The sequence below is a fragment of the Mixophyes fleayi genome, chromosome 6 (genome assembly GCF_038048845.1).
Source record: "Mixophyes fleayi isolate aMixFle1 chromosome 6, aMixFle1.hap1, whole genome shotgun sequence".
Classification (NCBI taxonomy): domain Eukaryota; kingdom Metazoa; phylum Chordata; class Amphibia; order Anura; family Limnodynastidae; genus Mixophyes; species Mixophyes fleayi.
In genome coordinates, this window is record NC_134407.1 from 36066974 (window position 1) to 36090094 (window position 23121).

At 38.8% G+C, this 23121-nt stretch overlaps 2 protein-coding genes across 2 annotated transcripts in view; one reads left to right on the forward strand and one right to left on the reverse strand.

Annotated features, from left to right (window-relative positions):
• On the reverse strand, positions 1-18116 carry POLL (DNA polymerase lambda). Its single transcript, XM_075216277.1, has 9 exons — positions 18043-18116; positions 15150-15267; positions 13855-14152; positions 11191-11356; positions 9602-9919; positions 8640-8813; positions 8193-8321; positions 3636-3804; positions 1-3246 (listed from the first exon to the last, which is right to left on the reverse strand). Exons 2-9 carry the CDS (start codon positions 15256-15258, stop codon positions 2885-2887), a joined length of 1725 nt encoding a protein of 574 aa, XP_075072378.1. The 5' UTR covers positions 15259-15267; positions 18043-18116; the 3' UTR covers positions 1-2884.
• Positions 18109-23121, forward strand: part of DPCD (deleted in primary ciliary dyskinesia homolog (mouse)) — a 12864-nt gene continuing 7851 nt past the window's right edge. The window contains exons 1-4 of the mRNA XM_075216278.1: positions 18109-18395; positions 19491-19571; positions 20938-21062; positions 21903-22036. Coding sequence (XP_075072379.1) covers positions 18332-18395; positions 19491-19571; positions 20938-21062; positions 21903-22036 — 404 coding nt within the window. The 5' untranslated portion in view covers positions 18109-18331. The remainder of the gene's footprint in view (positions 18396-19490; positions 19572-20937; positions 21063-21902; positions 22037-23121) is intronic.

The following is a 23121-nucleotide window of genomic DNA, read 5'->3' on the forward strand; positions in this document are numbered from 1 at the left end:
TGTGTACAAAGTATAATTTATTATGGACAGTACATAAAGTGGGCACATACTGACAATGATTTACAATTGTATTATTTGGCCATCCTTAACATAGTTACAATATAAAATCACTCCCTTGGCAAAACATAGTAAGCGATCTACACGAAGCTATGCTGTACTGTGCAAACCCCCAGCCTTAGTCTGATCAATGCTACTGTCTGATTTCTGGCTATAGGTTACATAATATTTCTGCTATTTGTGAATGCTTTTAAATAAACCTATTAAAAGGCGAACATGACAAAATATTTTGGGGCTTGTATATATCCTGCTGCGTCCTCGCTGGAAGGCATAGAATACAGCTGTCTTCTAGCGTTGAGGGTGGTCCTCTGCATCGTTGGGCCCCATAACAATATATTGGGAAGGACCCAGCGATGATGCTCCTGCCTCTTAGACCTCCGCTGTTGTTTTTAGAAGGGTCTCCAGACCCATGCATGATCAGAAGGGATCCAAGTTCTGCTCTTCTGAGCATGAGCTGGACCGGATGCTTCGGAGAGTGGAGGCCCCAAGAGGGCGAGACCTACCGTTGCCGGCCTGCCTCACCTCTGCATCTCCTCACCCTGTTCCAGAGACACCAGTGATGGAACAACCAGAGATTCAAACATTTAGTTTCTCAGCGACAGCAGAGCCAGCTGTATAGTAATGGTCAACTTGTGTCCTTAAAGTCACAAAAGGAGATTGATATAACACACCATCATTTCTTCATATATTTGTATGTTCTATACAGGTTAAAAGCAATTAACCTCCTATCTATGAAAACTCACTTATGCTTCAAATTCAGGTTTGCAGGGTCGTCTTGTAAACCTTCATTAGTAAAGGAGGACTGAGAGGACGTATGGTGGTCACCACTGCAGGTTTCACCAATGGCCAACAATAAGCTACTTAAAGCTCAAATGCTGCCAATCTCTAGCGGTCCTGGGTGCCCTATAACGGGATGTCTGGCCCCTCCGCTGGGCGTGCCCTCCTGTGACTATTTTTCTTGCTGTTTTTAAACCCAGCCAGTAATGATAGATCTCAAAATCTGTATATCTGGGCTACTGTTTAAAGAAGAGTGATCACCAGAATATATTTTGAGAGAAACTGTATTCTTTGCTTGGAAAACGATAGTCCTCAGGTGAATGGCGTTCACAGCAGCCACAAATACCACATACAAGGGATTAATAAAACAAACTTATCCCATAGGATTAAGTTGTATGTAGGGAAGGACCCAGACAAATGTTATAAATTAGGAATTCTCCTGCTTCATCATCACTATGTATCTTTAAAAGCAGCTTTAAAACATCTACTAAGAGGTATATCTAACATCTGAATGACTACATGATCAAACAGATGTTATAACAGTCAAGGAAAGGCAAGTTTAGTTCATTGTCTAGTTACAAAAGCTGACAATTGGAAGCCATTCTGTCAGCGGAACCAATAATCATGACAATGCCACCTATCAAATCAGAAGGATATCAGTGAAACAAAGTGTCTTGTCCCTGGGTAATTCCACTATATCCTAGTAAATTAATTAGACCGCATACTGATGAATATTGGTTTAGTTAAAAAAATGAGCTGCCTATACTAGAAGTTATAGTGCAAAACGGTCACTTCAGAGCCCAACTACAGCTCGAACCTGCCGTGTGCCTAGATTTATGACAAAGCACCGACATCTCCATCAGGGTACACAGATTTATGGCGTAAGATAACTACTTCTGTGAGTAAGCTGCAATATTCATAGGCAGATCTAATCAGTCTAGGCTTGTTTCCACAATACTTGACTAGTAAATATTATTATGCTCTAATTATTTATGCCTCATAGTTATCAGAGATATAGTAATCACACTGCAATCATGATTTCACATAAATAGACTCCTAAAAAAATAAATATGTAAACATTGTCACCACCTGTATATCCTGCACCTACTCCCCCAATAACATAATAAAGTCATATTCCTAGGCGCACCAGATGTTGTGTCGACAAGTCTGCTGACATACCAGGGGATTGTTGGCAACTACTGACTGCAAGATAATCCCATATGTTAATAATAAGCCATGATGTACCTGTGTTATGCTGCAGATTAATAATCAATACATTTCCATTGTTGAAGCATTATAGGACTTCTGGAATAGACCAGAAACACCCACCTTTCTCCTACACAGTACGTGGTTGCAGTAGTCAGTATCTCTTCCTGTCCTGTTCAGTATATTAAACTGGATTAGAACTGTATAATGCGCACGTCAGGTGGTCACATGATGTGTCCTATGTCTTTATAAAGTGTTCATCCCAAATCATGTACAGAATCACAGCTTCAACAGTCCAACGAGAAAAGTGTCTGTGGCCATAATTTTCAAACATGTACAAGGTATACTTTCCACATCTCTACCCTATGACGGTTACATTCAACGTGGTGAATCTGTCACCTAAACGCGTTGGGTCCATTTACTTCTGTACAAAGCTGCGGACCTCAATGAAGGATAATAATATTAATATTAATAATCATCATCATCATCATAATAATAAGACAGCCATTTTATGGGGCGAACCTGTTTAAATGAGAATACTCCTTTCCTACCACTAGGAACTAGTGACATTACCATGACATGATAATGTTGTGCCTCATGTCTCAGTGATCTTCACTAGTACTTAATGAATTATTAGGCTGATAATTGGTTCAGCCCACATAAATGGGTGCCGCCACCGTGTAGACGATGTGTACTCTACGTATGGATACCCTAAAATCTTAAGAAAGCTGAAATACTCATCTGCCAATTAATATTTAAACATAAATTGATGACCATTAAATCAAAGACTAGCTGTTTATAATCAATATTTTAACATGACCCACCCCCCAAATTATTACTGAATCTACCAATCTCTTTCATGCGGTTCTCTGAAAGGAAGTCCAAGGATCTCAAATACATGTCTCTCGGTTGGCGTCGGCAGCGGGTAGCCAGTGTTGACCTTCACGCTCCCGTTACGCACTACATTCTTGTTGAGCGAGTGCTCAGATAGACTCATGCCCTTGGTTTTTGCCAGAGCTCGCATTGAGCGGTTAAAGTGAGCTGAGCCGGTGAAATACATCAGGGCGCAGGCAAACTCTCCGTAAGGCACAACTATGATGTCCAGTCTTCTGTGTCTGTGCCCCGATCCTGGCAAGCGACAGACTCCCATGTACTTCTTCTGGTTTCCGATCTCTTCATGGCTCACCAAATCATCAGTTAGGAATCCTGGGAGGATCAAACACAGAGGCAAAAAAAAATAACATTAAAGATTAAATAAGTAATTTTAATTAAAAAGAAAACAAAACAGCAAAGTCGCCTATTTGTCTTCTTCTACGTCTAAACTAAATACATATATTTCTGTGATGTCCGTGAAGCCAGGTGAAAGAAATCCAGAGATTAATAATGCCGCACTTTATCATTAGCACATCTAAATTACAGGCTTCTCGGTGCGTGGATTCCAGGGAGATGGTTCCTGTTCTTTGATTAATAAATAAGTACAGGTTGGACTCAGAGTGCCCTAAAACACAGTTTGGATATGATTTGCGATCCAGACTTTTGTTTAAAGTGAATTCATACATTTCTTCTCACGTGATGGACGGGGAACACTGACTTACCTTGCAACTTAAGGCTGTCAATGAGTTTGCTGAAAACTCCTATGTGAGACTTTCCATCGGGATGTGTAATTAAGACATCTACGTCTCCGCACGTGGGCTTTTGTCGCCGGTAAGAGCCACAAGCCATGCTGATCAACTCTGGGTTTATGTCCTTAGCTGCTCTTCGGACCTGGAAGAGACAACAAGAGATGGTCAATATGGTGCGTTGTAAAACAAGAACATTTTCCTCCATTCATGGCTACTACAATCTTCTATGAAATCTGTGCTGCTGTCCTAGGTATTTGAGTGAATTATGCAGTACATTAGTGCACCCATGGCACGTTTTCCAACACTTCCGCCTCTATTATTTGTAGGACTAAAAATAGATATTGGTAAAGATCAAAGTAGTAAAATAAAAACAAGGGAATAAAATAATATTAAACAGGAGAAAACTGTATTTCTCGACTCAACAGTGCTGCCTACATATTCACCTAGTTGCCTTTTTGTATAAACAGGTTTAGAGCAGGAATATCGGTTTACTACAATGGGTATTGGCTGTCGTATAACTTGCTCTACCATTAACAGATGAAATGTGATAAATACACAAGCGGACAGTGCGCACTTTTAGAACAAGTAACATAAATATGACAGGCATAGATTACTTATGTCCATATGCACCTCAAGAAGAATCAGTAGTATAAGTGCCAGGTTTACATCAGGCACACATATACCCACGTACACATAGACAATCAGCTCATAAGCACAAGAAGTTTGTTAGCATTTGTGGGAAACACAGATTCGCCATTAGGCTGATATAATACAGTAGATATAATACTACGTGTGTGAATGAAAGCAGAAAGAAATATTTCTAAAAATATGCCCACAAAATCCTATAATATATGCACAATCAAGGTAAAAAGCACCTCTCTTACGTACGAGATTCACAGCTAGTAAAAATTACTTAAAAGTAACATTCAATAAAAATTAGGTAAAAAACCATCTAGATATAAAAACATGGTGTAAACGTGATACACTATTTTGTGGCACTTGTTTGTCCCTCTGTAGTGATAGTAGTAAATGTCCAATTCTTGAACACAAAGAAACCAGAATAAAACTACTAAAGTGATTCTTAAGAAAAGCTAGAGGGAATTTTATGTGCTGTCCCACTTTAGCGTAACAATCTACAGCATGAAAGAGGACAGCAACCTAAAATCATACAACAGTTTACTAGTAACAGCAAAATATGCATCAGTCTATGCAAACATATGGAGTATGGTGCATGCGGGAACAATCACATCCAGCAAATATATTGGGTAACAAGTTAATAGGTTGATGTTAGCATACACGCATGTGATATCCCACTCAACAGGAGCGATTGGTAAATTTAGAGCAAAGTTTAGTTACCAACCACCAATAAGCTTTGATCAGTCCAGTACAAGTTAGAGTAATGGAAGCAAACATCCGATTGTTTTGTTTCTTGGTTACTGCACATGTAAAGTGTCTTTCAAAATCAGCATCTGGCGCTTTAAGTATGGGGAACATCCAAAGGGAGAAAACCCTCTGTATACAGATGTGCTCATTTAAATATCAAAGTAATATATATTTCATTAAAAAAACTATTAACACCTTTCTGGTCAATAAGGACCTTACTCAGGAGATACATATTTTAATTAACATGATTCACAAATGATTTGCTGTCCCCCCTTCTAACAGGAGAGCAGTGAGGTCACTGGTATCACATGACACAGTGTTCTGTGATGGAATGTATAACTGTCAGTGATGGTAAATAGCTGGATGTGAGGATCATCTCATATAAGCAACTGGTTTTGTTTTACATTATAAAGGAACAATGCTCTACTTCCTGTAAAACAATAAGGATATTCAAAGTCAGCCTCTGACCTTTTTCAGGGTTCTTGGTTATTTTTAGATTATTTGATGGGTCACTGAACGCCTGACACTATATTTTAGTATGTCTAGTATTAGTGTTTATTAGTGGTCCTAATAAAATGTAGCTAGATGATTACAGTGTGACAGATATTTCCCATATATTGCAATCAACAACATACTAAAGGGTTTGTTTTGTAGTTTCCTAATTTGTCTTTCCTGTGTTGTTTTTTTTCTTTTATCTCCTTATAACAATTAAGGATCATCTTTCATTAGCAGAATAAACCCGTTAATTCTGGCTTGTGTTCTGGTGACATGCTTAAGAAGGTCACAACTCTTTTCTAATGCATATTTTGTCTCTTTTTAATGAAGATTTCTGAAGACCTGCTACACAGCAATTGAGTGCAAAGCCCCCCCAAGATCTTGATGTGACATACAGCAAGGACAGTGGCTAATCCCTTAATCCCTTCTTTCTCCTATGCAGCACCCACAGGGACCTAGAGACCCGGGACAAGTAATCCAATCAACAACAACAATAGGGCCTGGCTCCGCCTCCTACAGCAGCCACAACAACCTGGCTGACTTTTCAAAAGATGGGGCGGAGAGAAAATAGGTACTTGAAATTGGAAAGTCATTCTTGAAAATCTTTTTACGTGACAACCGTGTTTGAACAAAAAGGGAGGGGTGGCAGTGGGGGAATGAGCCTTTGGCCTTTAATCATACGCATGGGAACAAGTTTCTCAGTGGGGTCCAGTTCGGTGCGCATTCTTTGAGGTCAGGCTCTGTGGCTGAGTGACAGCGTCGCAATGACCGATGCTTCCACGGTGATGGGGGTATGCAGGTGTAACATAAAGCGGCTCGTTCCAACCCACCCCGAGGGATCCTGTCACTCAACACCAACATTCGAACTCCGCTGCCTTTCATTTGCTCCAACAGACTGTCTTTGAAATAGTGTGTCCTGATGATCATCACAAAGAGCTGTGCTCTTATAGAAGCTTGTGGGAGAGAAAACCCTTTCTTAACAGAATATATTAATGTTGTGACCGAATAATAGGAGAGAAAGAAAATTTCGGAGGCAAAAGGCACAAATACCCTGAAAACAAAAGCTGGAGTAAAGCAGAGTTTATCTGCACAGCTTGACCATGTCTTCTGGTCCCATTCCCAGCAGCGAAAGATCTCAGATGTAGCTTAACCTTATTTTAATCAACTTTAGCCTTGGTAAAGAGAAAGCCCAGGAATTTGTTCATAGATTGCCAACTATTTATTAACAAAGTGACGATCTATTATGTCCCAGCTGCATTCTGTGCTTTGTAGTGGCTGCACCTTGCTTGTATTGCAGTGTATTCATGGTCACCAGAAGGCACACACAATATACCTTCTGAACTACACACAGGCAGCCCTCCTAAGCGAGCTCCAGATAAATACAAGCGTAGGCTAGGAGGGAGGTGTACGAACAATACAGGTGGAGCTGATGCCCCAAGACTCTTACAGTGCAGTCTTCATGTAAGGCACAATGGATGGGGCTTTTGTTGCTCGATCAACATGTCTAGTTATTTATATATATAAAATATATTTTCCATCTCTACCTATAGTTTACTTTTTGTTAATTAAATATGCCCCCATATAGAGCAAACAGGGTGAGTTCTCCCTTGGGGAAACCCTTACCTAAAGCTGACTCACTTGAAATAGTCCAGTAGTGTGATCCTCTCGTCTGCAAACACTTCACCTCTGTTAGTCTGAAAAATGCCGACCTTAGCAAGAGAGAGGTCCATCGGAGGCTTCTGAGGGTTAAAGTTTTGTATCTTTGCTTACCTTCGTTAATTTCACCCAAAACAAAATATTTAGTTTTTAATTTAGGATGCTTGTAACTGTACAATCTCTTGATGCACCTGGATTAAAGCGTTAATCATCACTATGCAATGATTCCTAATAGGCCAGTCACTTGTCAAAATCACAGGTTTAGGTGGTGCATTTTTGGCAAAAATTGCCTATTTAATTTCCCAGACTTTTGTGTTGTTGCCTGTTTAATATCCTTACTAAATGAAGCCAGATCTAAACAGGTGTTGCCCTGGGCATGATCTTGAGACCGTTTTGCGGTTTCTTAAAACACAACAGTCGGTCTTTCACTTACTGCCTATGGTCAGGGGAGCATATAATGACTGTTCAATATACTGGAGTACAGTGTGCATCAGTAAGTTTACAAGAGGCTTCCAAGCATTGGGTGGTTATGTCATACAGCCTACTCTATACCAGTCCTGTATGCAAGAGGACACTGATCCCAGCATGGGTAAAAGGTAAGGATGAATTAAATGTGCTTTGATCAAAATCATCTAATTTGTAATTGAGGTCACAGAGTGGAGCATATAAAAGTGTTACAGGGAGGTGATGGGTATCATTATCTACTAAGAATTGTTAAAAAAAATCAATCATACTTACAGTCATTTTAGGAAAGAGGACATAAAAATAAAAAATAAAAATAAATAAATAGAACAAGCAGCTTTCATGGTCCATCATCCACAAATATGACTGTGTGCACTATTGCTACATTCATACTGTTGTTCAAGCTGGAAAATCAAGAAGCAATTTCTTATTCTACTAGTACTTGAGAAATAAGTCTCACATACACACATGTATATATATATTTACCCTCACACAAAACCTGCTGTTTTGAATTTAGGAATATGGGAGTCTTACAGTTTCTTTGATCTCTCCAGCCTCTTCCCTGGACATGCGATCTAGGAAGTCCTCATAATGTTTTAAGCCAATGGCCTGCTGCGTGGTCAGATTTGCCTTTGTACGGATGTCATCCAGACTTCGAAATCCCTGAGAAATGGATTGTTATTGTTTATGGATAACAGATTTACAGACACTGCAAAAGATTTCTTTCCCATCTTATGTTTCTTGTGTAAAGACTAATAGAGCAATCCATAATACAACCAAAAGAGAACATCATTTTATATAGAATGAGGGTGAAAGATGACTGACTAATGGACTTGTTGCAGAAGAGTAATTTTCCTGGATCCAATTTGATATAAATTATCAAGTCTTTCATAGTCAATAAGGGAGACATCTTTGAAAGAACACTATAGCCATCTCCGTAAAGTGACCACACGTGATTAGGGTGTTAAACTCAGTACACACCTGCTGGTACCAGCTTTGGGCTGTCTTTACGCCCGCTCCCCAGATGTTAGAGAACACTTCCAGGTTGGCAACGCTGTCACTAATGTGGTCTAGTTTACGTAAGTGTCCACTGTCCAGTATTTCTTCAATTTTCTCAGCCATTTTCTTACCAATACCAGGAATTTTAGCAGCTTCCTAAAAACAAAAGAGATGTGAACACACTGCAGCTTTGTGCATGATATTTCTAATGTCGCTTAACAAGTGAAATGATTTCTGCTATGGACGAGTTGAAAAGAAATCCGTTTATGGGTAGAAGCAGTAAATAATTCTCAATTTATCCTCATAAGTTTTATGCATGCACTTGTTCATTCTATATGCTACCTTAATATATCACACATTGTAGGATAATTACGTTTAGTAATTTTAAATTATGTTACTAATATATATATATATATTTTATTTTACTTTATATACACAGTATTATTTCAGCCATTTTTCTCCCTGCCTAGGGAATTAAACAGTATCATTTTTAAGGTCAAGGATGTTGGCTTATTTAAGATCACAGACACATGGATAAATAAGGTTCTCCAGCCAAATAGTGCCTTTAACCACCGAGTCTCTTTTGTTTATATTAAGCAAGGACTCTAATCCTAGTATTAATGAAGACCTCTAGCCGCACATATGTATAACTAGTAACATTCCTCCAGTATACATGGAAAATATAAAACCCCCACTCCGCGATGAGTTGTAACTGTGCATTCTCCTGTTGCAGCTGGCTGGCTCTAGCATGTGAGGTAGTTGATTTAAATATTGCTTCCTATGACTGCATGCCCTCCCATATATGTTGTACCAAAAATATGTTTATTCCAATATGCTATCAAAAGACAGGTGAACATTTGTCTGTGCATATAAAGGAATCATATGAAAGTGTTAATTACTGAAGACCCTACTTAATGGTGCACCAGTATATTGTGTTTCTTTACCTGTGACGATGTGACTGGTTTATGGTAACTTTTAAGTGCATTGATTGCTTTTGAATAGCCCAGAGATCTCCAGCGGTCTCCTTGAACACTGTAAGCCTTTGCCAGCACCTCCAGCTTGTCGGTGATAAACTGGTTGTGATTCTCCCTCTTGCTCTCAGAGGAGTGAGCACACACCCACTTTCCAGCCACTGTTGGCGCGGCTTCACTGGTCTTTTCACGCTCTGTGCTCTTTGCGAGATGCTGGCCAGACATTAATGCATCCAGATCTCCTTGACTTACACTGACCTCTTCTCCATCGCTGCCCTCATCCTCTGATGTCTTTACAAAGAGAAATAAATATCATTATTAACTGATGGGATGAATGTTTTCATTTAAAAGTGTGCTTTTTAGGAGATAGCTGGACGGTGGTAGACATTGGGGGACCCGCCAGAATAGGTGCAATGTCAGACCCCAAATAAGTAGTATTCTGTGATCATGTGTAATGCATGGAATCCACCCAAATCTGATTGGTCAGTTTTACTATATACCAAAGCCAGTATAGAACGTTCCCTGGATAATATACAGACAACTAATGAAGTACTTATACTTAACTTAATAGGTAATCTTTGAATGTCAAATAGTGGCCTTACTTTACTTTAAGGTAGTTACAATATCAGTGACACGCATGTAGTGTATTGAGAGTTGGAAGGGACTACATGGTATTCCTACACGTAAAATGTAATAGTGAGTCATACTAACAAAACCTAAACGAACAGAAATAAACCTCAAAACAGAAACAAAAACTAATGAACAAAGAAACAGAGTTCTAGTGAAGTTGGCACTTATCATGTCATTCAGTTGGGCGCAGACATGAAGATATGGCTTTTCCATTGATTCCAACAAGTGGTTATCGGAATTGCTAGTTGTTTTTGCAATTTTAGCCGAATTGGAAAACCTCTTTTCACTAGTTGTGGTTACCATTAGTGATCTCTACGGTATTTTGTTTTATTGGTTGACATCTGAGATGATACCACAAGTCATCTCCCTATCTATTTAATGTTCTCTAGGGTCTCGGGTGCAGAAACAAACAGGCCCTTTGCCATTTTTTGGTCAAATTACAAGAATATCACTTATTTTATTAGAATTTTTTTTATTTTTACTTTTTTTCCCTTAAAAAGTGATGTTTTTATTTTTGCACTAATCACAAATACAGATGAGCTCCCCCTCAAGGTAAGATCTCTACTGTGTTGTTGTTAGGCACGTTGGCAGTCAGGTCATTAGCAAAACTTGCATAATAAGTCAGACAGAACACAGTTCGACAGGATACTCCAAGAGAGGATGCCGCTGTAAACTGACCATCAGAATCTAATGCAACCTAAATTTTAATTCTGTAAAATCAAAAGGTGACTGTCATTAAAAAGTAATAAAACTAAAAGTATTGTTGAGGATTTTAAAAGATCGCTTCATTTTAAATGTATCTGAATTAGGCTATTAATGCTATTTCCTATACATTGCATCAATATTAAACCATCCAATTGCTTCACAATGAGAAGCGCCTCTTTGCAGACACGATATAGTATCAATCAGTTGATTTTCTGCAGAAACCTCACCAGTACTTTAATCACTTTGCCGTCGCTCAGTGTGGAGACATCAGGAGCCGGTTCCCCGTGTGAGCAGCTGGCTGTGGGTTGTGGCAGTTCATCATGTGGTTTCTTGTCACTCACAATACCCTGGTCTCTTTGTTCAGTCTCTGCCTGGCTCTTCACATCCAGGTACCTGCCACACGATTATAGTTATTTTAAGATTCATCTTCACTTGTGGTTCTATTGAAGTTTCAGACACACTGTATTTTTATGCCCGCAGGGCGAATACCTGACATAAGTGGAAGTAGGAACATAACTATTATGTGATAATAGGACATCTTGGGAGCAAGTTCTAGGAAAGCTAGAAGCAGCTTTCAGGAAGTCATTTAGAAATATTTACCAACACTGGAACAACCCTGGGCACAGCTGGTAGTATAACAATGCCGGGCGACTAACTGCTTCACACCCTGCTCCTAGGTTAAGTGTCACACACACAAAAAGCTGCTTGAACATCCGCACTTCAAAGAAAGTAATAATATAAAAGCCAGAAAATTATGTTATACAGAATCACACGACCTACAAGTCAATCTAGTCTGCCCTGTTTTTTTTGTTTTTTTTAAGGTGTGTTTGATTTTCGGAGCAGGGTTGGGGGGTTGCATATTTCTCTTTTTTCTTTTTATAATACCTTCTATCTACGTCTTAACAAGAGCAATATGTTTGTCCTGTGTATTCGTTATTTATTTTACTGTAAGTCCCCACCATAACTACTGAGAGTTTATTCCGTGGATATATCGCGTTTTTGTACTACTGGCTTTTCCCACTGCTTACTTACAGGGACGTCGCTCCCATTAGTGGAACTAAGGCGGTTGCCTAGGGCACCAATGATTAGGGGGCACCTACAACACTGACATATAATGTCACTTATCCAGTGTGTTTAATGTCATTGCAACACCCTCACATGCAGGAGCAGACGTGGACATAGAGGAGATGCAGCCAGCAGCTTCTTACATGTGCTGCCTCTCCATGTCAGTTTAATGGCCCTTCTTACTTACCTTCATATCTACAATTCAGATGTCCCTGTCCTCTGTTGTTGACATTGGAAAGGGACATCACCATTCATTTTGTAACCTGCTTTTGGATTTGTGTGTCTCATGTACATTATTTTACAATTTGATGCAATAAGATTCCACACTTTAGTCCATTCCTCTATTTTCTCTATACACTACGCATTTGTTTTACCACGTCTGAAACAGACCTTCCCTTGTAATATCCCTAATGAAAACATTAAATAAACAGGAGCCAGGACTGTTCCCCGAGGTACCCCACTGGTTACCAGCCCTTCATCTCAGCTTACACCTGTCCTTTACACAACCCTTTATCAATTCCTCCATCTTTGAGTCAGAACTAAGAATTTTCAGTTTCTGAATTAATTTATTGTTTCCATATCAATGTTTTGCTAAAATCTTACTAAGCGATTACCAGTGATCCTGATTAATCACTTTAATTAACAAGCTAAAAAAACCAACTAGATTTGTTTGACATGATCACCTAGCAACAAATCCATACAGACTTGGATCTAGTAATCCGTTTGACTCCAAATAGTAAACATTTTTTAAAAAAGTGATTCCATTAATTTCCTGCTAGTGATGTGGGCCACACGTAGCCACCAAATCTCACTATAAGTTTTTTTTATAATCACAACGACTCAAATTTGCTAGTGAGGTCAAGTTAGATCCCAATAATACCGGTTTCACAACACAGGGACAACTGGGTTAGAGTCTTACGAACTAGGCTGTGGCGGTCACACTTCCCCACTTGCACCTGCGGGTTTCAGATACATCCACACATCACTACTAGAACTATCGCTGCTGATATCTATAGATTCGGTAACTAAGCCTTTTCATAATAACCAACAATACTTTACAAGCTTAATCAGTTGCAATGCTGTAAAAAGAAGGCATATTCTTAGAAAAAATTAAATCTAATCAAAACCATGCACTTCAATAATGAAACAATGTCAGCATATTTGTAATTTACATCATAATATGTTTAAAGATATAAACATGTTGATGATACTTTCTTATAAACAGATACATACCTGCATAAATAGTCTTGAAAAATATTATATTTCCAAAAATACTTAATGCTCTTTAGTAAATATGGTAATTTCTATATTTATATTTAGCAATGAACAATTTGGTTATATGGTGCATTGTTTCTTTATGATTACTTTTTAACATTATGTTAAATATATTAGGTAGCATCCATCTGAATTCATAGCGACAGCAATCAGTTATTAGTAAGCAGTCTATACTGCCATTGTATTAATATATTTCAGATCAGTAATTACACTGAATAAATAGTATATAATCTAATGTGTCCTTCAGTTACCCCAAAGTCCTACGTTCACTAATAATGATATAGTTTCACTGTATGGCGCAGCAACGTTCTTACCAACATGTTGCTTCCATTTTTTTAAACAAATAATCAGAAAAAATAAAGTTCTATATTTTTCAACATGCAGAAACAAAAACTCCTGGGGCTAGCAACCAATCAGATTCTAGTTATCATTTTTTTAGTACATTCTACAAAATGACAGCTAGAATCTGATTGGTTGCTGTAGGCAGCACCTCCACTTTTTCAAACCCGCAGTTTAGTAAATATACCCCTGATGTTGATATGTGAACATACCTATCTGGGATGAAGAGGCTGTACCCTGTTGTCTTTACAATCTTCTTTTCTTTTATACACAGGCTTAACCAGCTGGACTTCACAAGCTGCACACCCATGGGGAGTTTCTGCAGCTTTAGCAGTCTGAAGGCGCGGTCACAGTCCATTCCTTCATCTATTATAATGTGTGTCACCTCTGGGGAAAACTGAGGAGAGACCTGGCCGCCATTTTGAATAATCTGTTTTTGAAATATTCCTGACCTGGCCTGGCCAATTCCCGCCTGAAGGACGTGTGCATGGACTCCATTGAAAAATGTCTCTGTACAAATAAAAGAAAAGATTTATTAGTGTCAGCGTAAACCTTTATAGACTCGGTACAATAGTATAAACATTGTTATATATAAGGAAAAGTAATATACACATATTGTATCACAGTGCTTAGCATTGCATTAAATGCATTGAGTATGTAAGTTTTCCGTGTGTTTATGTAAGTTTCCTCCCATGGTCCAAGGCTGATTTACTTATGATTAAATTGGCCCCAGTGACTGTGGTAGGGAATATTATATAAAAGAAATCCACCATGCTAACTGATCCTACAGGCTCTGTTTCACCGCAGCCCATATGTGTCATGATTCTGCTGTAGCGATACCTACTGACTGAAGACTTTACACAGGAGACAAAGTCAACTTTGACTATTTACTGGAGGGAATTACAGGTCAGAAAGTACACTGTACGACAGGACAAAGAAACCCATATGCTCCCCCATCCTCTAATTAAAGACACCCACATAGATAACAAGGACAAGGCTAGAGCCAGTGAAATAGCTAGGGTCTGTGCTCGGAATTTCTTTATTTGATTATTATTAATACTACACGTTCATCAAAGAAGCCCTAAGCATTCTACTACCTGAAGAGGCAACAGAAAAAGCACCCATTATAATCCATTATACAAGCCATTGTAAGACATGTGTATTATGTGCTATATAAGTATTGTTTCTTTAATCATTATTGGATTTAAAATCACAGACAAAAAATAAGAAGTAACCTGAACAGCTACCTCAGTCTGCCCCATTGTATATAGCTTTCACTGTATGTTATGTTTGGGATCTCTAAAAATTGGATTATTTTATACTTGAAATATGTCCTTTCTATTAGTACAGTTTTGGTCAAAAGCTGCATCCTGACTGCTAGATCTTTACATATGTACATGTGAAACACATGAGACTCTGTAGTTTTGCACGATAACTGTAATATTTACCATGTTGAATATGCAAAACAAAATAAAGTGACTCTTATTTACTACATACTATATCTTACCTTGTATATCAACATCTGCCTTAATCTTTTTAGTGTCCTGTATGGAATTGCTGCTTTCTCTCAACCTTTTTACTTTGGGGAAAGCTTTCACAATACCTCTCGGTTCCATGCACACACACTATTGAAAAAGATAAATGAATGTATGTATATATAGTAAAAGGAGTCACAACACAATGGTAAAATCATGGACAGTGCATTCAATTACTATTCCAACCAGTAGAGTACTCAGTCCTGGGCCGAGACTCCTCTGGTGCAGTTAATATTGATCAGGCGCTGAATCCAGCATAACCTTTAGGATCAGCCTGTGCTGTCATTGCTTATAGTGCTAAAGATGTGTTTCCTACACAGCGCAATCCAGTTACCTGGTGTTCACTATATGAAGTACGAGTTAAGTAATATAACCAATAACAGTGCATAGGTTGCTTCCTACTAGTTTTTTACCCTAGGGAAAAATTGTTGCGTGGTGAGCTCCCACTCCGGGTGGCTATGTGACCCTGTCTCAAACTATGTGTCATACAGTGAAAAGTCTGTTACAATAGGAAAAATACTGAAAAAAATCCCCCAGCAACACTGCTGTGAACCAGTAAAAGATCGTTTTTTTCTACTTGTACATAAAATGCAGAATTCTCAGTTACACACATTAACAAATGCATGATAAGCCACATGCCACTTCTGCTAATAGGGTGTTCCTAACTTTAAACACCGGGACTCCCTATATACTGGGTGATACATTCATGTGTTTTTAAATTGAGAGCGAACTTACCAAGAGGTACCCCAAGAGCCTCCAAATGGAAATAGAGGACCAGCACGCCCCATCAGCTACTGATAACAGAACATACCTCTCAAACAAACATACAAGACCTAAGGAAATATGGGGTTGCTAAGCATCACATGGTAAGCTCTTAATGTAGACCATTAGGAGCACTCCTCATGGACAGAGAAGGGAAGTGATAATGGAAAAAGGACCCACAGCTATGAATACACATATAGTACTGCAACTAACAGAGCACGAGAACCTTCTGTACCAGAAGCATTTACTAGTAAACTCCATTTTTGCATAAACAACAGTTCTGCTCACACGTCTTTCTGTGCATTGGTGATTATGTCCCACAAACAGCCAGATACTGCAATTTCTTCCGCCAACTACCAAAAAGTATGACTTGTAGGTGGGTCTGCAGGGAGGCACGTGTAACACTACTAGGAAACTAATGATGAACCGCCGTAGTGCGTGACCGACTAACTGCTGGTCAAAGCACCCGTATAGCCATAGCTGAAACCTGTACAAGTTATTTAGTAGAAATTATTTAGTGGCTTATTTGATCACAAGGCATAAGTTGCCCAATTTTGTTGTAACCCAAAATACTATCTACTGTGCATGAAAATAATAGGACAATTTCCCATCCCAGGAAGACAGTGATGCCCATATAACTATGACCATCTGCAGACATAACAGGTGACTTCAATGTCAACTTTGCCACATTGTGTGTAATGGCACAAGTCCAAAGGTTTATCCATCACTAGTGGGACTGTCAACATCTACTTATGCATCACATGGAATTTTTAGATTTAAATATCAATGAAACTACAGAAGTGCTAAACAAAATATAGTTGTATGTGTTCAATAATTAAAAGTAACCGGTAACCAGAACTTGTCACAGAAGAACACTTTATTTATTACACAGTAACAAGGCTAAATTATCCTGACAGAAGTGTAACAGATGGGAAAGTTAGATTTGGTTTTGTTTTTTGTAAAAAAGTGTCAACACAATGTCCAATACAGCTTCAGAGCTTGATAACATCTAAAACTACTTATTAATTGACAAATCATGTTTTCAAGATAATAAATGAGAGTTCCAGAGCTCTGTATACTGTGACTCAGGTTAGGGTTTCATGTTTCCCATATGTAAAAGTAGAAGTATGAGCTAAATCCTTTAAATATGCAAAGAACATTGACATGAATACCTTTAGTGTCAGATCATTATGTTTGAGTATAAACTCTTTTCCAAGTTATGTGTTTTACCTCTGCTCAATTTAAGTATAAATAATGATTTACGTATAACGTACAGATAGCTTCACAGTAAACTGAAATATATAATTAGGTTTCAAAAAGTCTTAAATACAAAGTAATTGCTAAGATTTAACGACACAAGCAAAAATAGGTCCCTGTACCAAAATGGATTCAATCTACGCATTGTAAGCCAGCTTTGTGGGGAGCTGCAAGACTCTGCAAACATAGTTGCCAACATTTTAAATAATTTCCAGGTACATTTTGTTGCTGAGCTGCCGTACACATTCATGATATGGTTTTGGTGAAATTTGGACAACTAAAATCGCCATATTTTACGTGTACCGAGTTATATTATAGGTTTTGTTTATTTGAAACACTCTTTTTCAACCATTACCACTGACTTACTAACACCTAGAGAATAACACTAGATAACAATTACATAGAACATGTAGACAGAAAGGAATTTTACTGTAAAGTGGGACAAGACTGAAAAAGTAAAGACTTTTCCAGGGACAAATCTTCCAATACCTTGAACTATGGCTGTAAATGCGGGACAATTACCAGTCATCCACATTAGCAGCCAGCTGTTGTCATAGAACTACAAATCCCAGCATTTCAACTCACCCAAAAGCATATGGAGACGTTTAGTTATCGCCAGTAGCACTAATGTTGTGATATATCAGTGTTAGACAACCAGTGGCTCTGGGGGGGGGGGGGGGTTGCGAACTACAGGTCCCAGCATGCCCCATCCTGTCTGAAACCATACTAAGAACCAGCCAAGGGACCTGGGATGGTTTCTATATTCAGGATCACAATGTGACCTCTATAACAAACACTACACTGGGTGGACACAGATCACTCTCTGCTTACAGCCTTATTACTTACAGGTCCGCAGCACGGATTTAATTAGCTCACTGCCGCTTCCGGGTGACCCCGGATGTTGTTGTGGGCGGCAGCGATGACTGCAGCGTTATCATTAGTAGTATTATTACTGCAGTGTTATCATCAGTAGTATTATTACTGGAGCGCGGGGTGTGGGGGGTCGGGCTACCATATAGGGGTGTGTGAGGCCTGGACTGTACATAGCCAGGTGTAGGCGGTTCTGTTGTCATAGTAACGGCGGCAGTCCGAGGGGTTGTTAGGGGCCGGTTGCTATAGAGACGGTGAGGGAAAGATGGCGGCTCAGCAGTGGCTGGAGAGTCTGAGAGCAGCCAAGAAGACCTGTCTCTTGCAGGACGGTGAATGTCACATCTTACTTCACATACGTGCTTGACGTAGCTTTACTAGCACCATGGCTGCCCTCTGTGTCCGTGCTGGTTATAGGCTGCTGCAGAGATGGCGATTTTACCTTAAAGCCCCTACATGTCAGTCCTCACTCTTTCACTTCAGTTACCCATTCAAGGGAACAGGCAGGATGGCTAGGCCAGGCGTTTAAAAATGCAACCTATGAGGCTATGACATGTACATGCTGCATGATGCCTGCAAATATTAACCTTGCATACATGTAAGCTAAATGCAGTTTGTGTATTTCTCATGGGTCCGGTATTTGGTTTTGTATCTGTATTGCCACATGGTTGTGCCATAGATGGCAATTATTAGTGCAATATATGTCACATTTTGGGATACCTGGGCAGACATTTATATCTCTGCACTTAAAATCACATGGTTCTACACAGGACTCAATTTGTATAAAGGCCACATAGATTAAGGTTTAGTACAGTAATACGGCAGGGACAGCATCCCATACATCTAACTGACCCGACTTGAGGGAAATGTCATGACAGCCAGGGCCATTGTTGCCATTACCAGGAGTGTTTCTTACAGAGGTTATGCACAAGTGTTTTGGGGTTTGCCTGTTTTTGAAAAATGGGCTGGGGGCAGCCGAGCGCTTTTGAAGTGATAGGCACGACCTCAGGGGTGCAAGGCGGCTGCAAGCACACACTGTACAGACGAGCACCATGTTGGGTGCTATGGAAGTCTGTTCCTTAAATTACAGCTAGTGGATTGTAATTCAATATATTGTACATTTTCTTTATTGGTTTCTACTTCTGCTGGGGATGGGCAACCTGTTATAATTATTAGAAGAATACATTTATTACCCCATCTGGACAGTGCAGTGTGTTAGAAAGGTAGCATAGCGAGGTATATATTTGAGAACAGGACAGACATATCACTTGACATATGCTCGAATTAAGAATTAGCTGCAAATTTCAGGTTGCATGTATTTTCCTTTCACCAACTTTAATGATTTTTTTATTTTTATTTATTTATTACGTTACACTTTTTACTACATACCTTTCCTTATTCTAAGAAGTCCTTTTCTATATTTCTAGGCATAAGAAAGGTACACTATCTGTTTTCAGAAGGCAAAGAAATGGCTGAGGAATATGATCACAAGACGAATGAACTGTTGGGTAAGTGAATATAGTTTAAATATTCATGATCAGTTTTCTAAACTTATTTCATAAGTTTAAGGGTCATTGGAAATAATAGGTTCCATCCCATTTACATGCTTTAAATAGCATTTAACTAGCGAGGAAAGGTCAAGGATTTGTGAATTACCTTTTTAAGAATGGTATGTGTACAACTGCACATCATAATTGGGCTTCACATTAGTGTATTTAGATTTTCAATGCTGCAATGTCCGGTACAATTTAACTTGATATTTTTCTTATATTCCCGATTTAAAGTGGCTTCCACAAACAATACTGCATGTGATTATCCCTACATTTTGAGTTTAGACTCCTATATATTAGATTGTAAATTGCCTCATCCCCCTCCGCAAGTGTATCCATTAATGAAGATAATTTTTTTACAGTCCTAAATAAAGCTGCAATTCTAGGTCATATACGTATATACATCGCCGATCTCCATGGCGGATGGTCTGACGGTGTATATGGGCGTGTTACAGAGGCAGATGTCTGACCAGGGATGAGAAAGAAGGCCATGTCTCCTTATACATGTGCCTCTGTGAACAATTCATGTCCGCTGTCTGCCGGACTCTCCTTAGATAGCACTGTTCTCTATACAGGTATCCGTCTCTCCTCCTCTCTTGTCAAAACCAGAACAGAGGGAAGATGAATATATAAATAACCATGTACAAAGAGTTATTGCAAATTCAAATGTCATAGTGGAATAAAATGATTGTGTTTAGTCGGTGCAGATTACATATTTGTTCTCTGGCTGTAGGATTCTGAATAAACTTGGGAATCTGACTAATATTGACCTTTCCAACCTATATTTATTTCTACATGCCTTTATGGTGCTTGTCAGTAATGAAAACCAACAGCTCCATTGCTCAAACACACGTGAATAAAAACTATTATATTGCTTTTATTTTAATAACTTTTGAATTGTTGGATACCTAGCATATTCCAGATCTCGGAATGTAGTATTTAACATTCTATTGTATTCGTTTGAAGTTACTGCTCATAGAATTGTTTTAGGTTATTTGGAGCAGCGATTGCATTCACTATTCCAACTAGGTACTAATAAGAAAATAAAGTGGTGGAACATTAGAGGATTACAATATAGTCAGCACAGAGTATTGCACCTCCTCCAACCCCCTTGTGTCCATGAAGCAGGTTAACATGGATCCAAACTGAACATCTAAACATTAACAGCAGCACAGAGTATTAACTGGTCCAGGAAGATGTGGTGTCAGGCACTTCTTAGTACTTACTTCTGTAGTTTCATACAGTCAGCATGTTGACATGGGTACTTATATTTTCTCTAAATACTATATTCTCTGATTTTATTGTATTGTTGTCCTATTTACAGTTCGGAAATGGAGACAGAAGTCTGCCCTGGGAGCATCCGGTCAATGGGAGATAGAGATTGGAGAAACCCCTCTGCCTGTCATAGGAGCTCTACAGCCCGATTTCTTAAAGGAAAACAGTTCCAATGTATGTATAACTGATATGACCACAAACTATAACTGCACACCCTCAATGCTTTGATTAATAAGAGGTAATTAATGCTGAAATATAATTTTGGTTTCAGATGAGAATTATTAAAAGTATGTCTGAAAACAGCATAGTATCTTGCAGCTCAGTAAGTTTATTTAGAAATGCAAAACACTGCTCTCGTTGTAATCGGTTATAGTGGTAGGTACGTTAGTAGAATATGCACTCCACAAAATTCTGAATAAATTGTTTGGCCAGTGCTTTTTCTGGCTTGGAGATATTCCAGTGAATACTATGCTGGTGTGCTGTTTAATTCCACCTTTTTGGCTGCAATTACAGATACACTGCCTCTAGACTTCTATAAATCTTGTGGCAGAGAAATCCGTGAATGGCTTAAATTGCACCTGTCATTTATTCACGGGAGCTATTTTGTGAGAAGAACCACATTTCATGTTGCATTACTGAGACATGTCATGGCCAAATATCCATGAGACCATTGGTTCCAAGGAAATGAATGGGCTACATTATAATGAATATTGGTACAGCCCACAAAATGCCACTTTCCACAGTCTGCACCCAACAGTTGCTCTTTAAGGTGTTTCATGCATTTACTGTACTCTTGGGAACATAGCACAGCGAAGGGACATGATAAAACTTAAATTAATATTTTGATGGTTATGACTGATCTGCGTATAACCACATTGTATGGCGTATGTATTGATAGTGGAGTATGGGTTTCTAGGTATAACAAACTGAGATGTGCTTCAATAAGTGAAAGGATTCTGTTTATTAAGAAGAACATCCAAACTGATTGATTTATACGTGTTTCTGTTTTTCCAGCCAGTTTTTATGCGGAAGGATACTAAAACAAGTTTCCAGTGGAGAATTCGTAATCTGCCTTACCCAAAGGATGTATATAGTATTACCGTGGACCAGACCGAGCGTAACTGTATTGTACGGACAACCAACAAAAAGTAAGTACCTACTGTACGGCGCATCGGAACTTGTGTGGCGCCCTATAAGTAAATAAACAATGATAAGAAGGCATAGTACTTCTTTACAAATATTTTCATTTGCTCAGTGTCACTAAGTGGTTGCAAAAGCCAGTATGATATTGTTGTACATAAAGTGGTCATCTTTTATATAGATGAAGGGATATAATTACATGGCAAACTATGGTCTATGTGCATCGGAGGAAGTGTAGTAGTATTATTGCATCCAGAAATTTATTGTCAATATTAATGTTCCTTTATAAAATGTTTACATTAAAGGGCCATTAAAAATAAAGTGCAGGTTCCTCTATATTAAAGAGCTACAAATAACATTCACAAATATATATCTGTAAGTCTCCATTCCATTCCATAATCAGCCATTCTTGGTGGCTAAAAGAGGCCGACTGCAATGTAAATCAGTGGAATAGCTGCCTGGAAGTCAGTTGTGTAGGATATTATCCCTCCTCAGGATCATAACTTTATCCCAAGTAACTTCAGTACTGCTAAACTCCTGAACCTCTTACCTATATATTTGTAAATGTAAATCAGCTTGTATTTTAAGTCTGTCTGTGTCTAGTGCATGTCAGGGTGCAGGCGCACGTCACGCGTTTTACAACCGTCCCCAGACAAGGAATGTGATTCTAGCTTTATGAGTTTGCGGATACACCTGAAAATAAGAATTGTGAATAAAGTGAAACGTCACTTCAAAGTCCAACCTATTAACACCTTAGAATGACCCCTTTATTCATTTTCAATCAGGACTGTCTTTACTACATTTGTTGCTTTTGTGTGCTTCAAGCTTTTTGTTACATTGGTCGACGTGGGTCTAGAAAAGCTCTATCAAGCTCTATCCTGTAGAACTGCATCTGGAAGGTGCAGGGTGCATCCCGTTTATAGCAGATGTGGTGGCAGAAACTTCAAGTCCTTTTAGAGGGAGGGATAACAAGCTGTGAATCCTTCCAAAATTAGGGAACACTACTATTAATATGGCTTCTTTATCCCTTTGTCTGATTTAAATAATTGTGTCCCACTAAACAAAATCTAATTTTTGCGTGTTGGTGCAAAAG

What these genes read in the sequence shown, in the direction of transcription:
- POLL (XM_075216277.1), bottom strand. Translation starts at nt 15,258, where the DNA reads ATGGAACCGAGAGGTATTGTGAAAGCTTTCCCCAAAGTAAAAAGGTTG. An exon ending in GCAAAGTGATTAAAGTACTG is followed by an intron (nt 9,920 to 11,190) that starts GTGAGGTTTCTG and finishes CTCTTTGTAAAG; the next exon opens with ACATCAGAGGATGAGGGCAG. An exon ending in TGACAGCCTTAAGTTGCAAG is followed by an intron (nt 3,247 to 3,635) that starts GTAAGTCAGTGT and finishes TGATCCTCCCAG; the next exon opens with GATTCCTAACTGATGATTTG.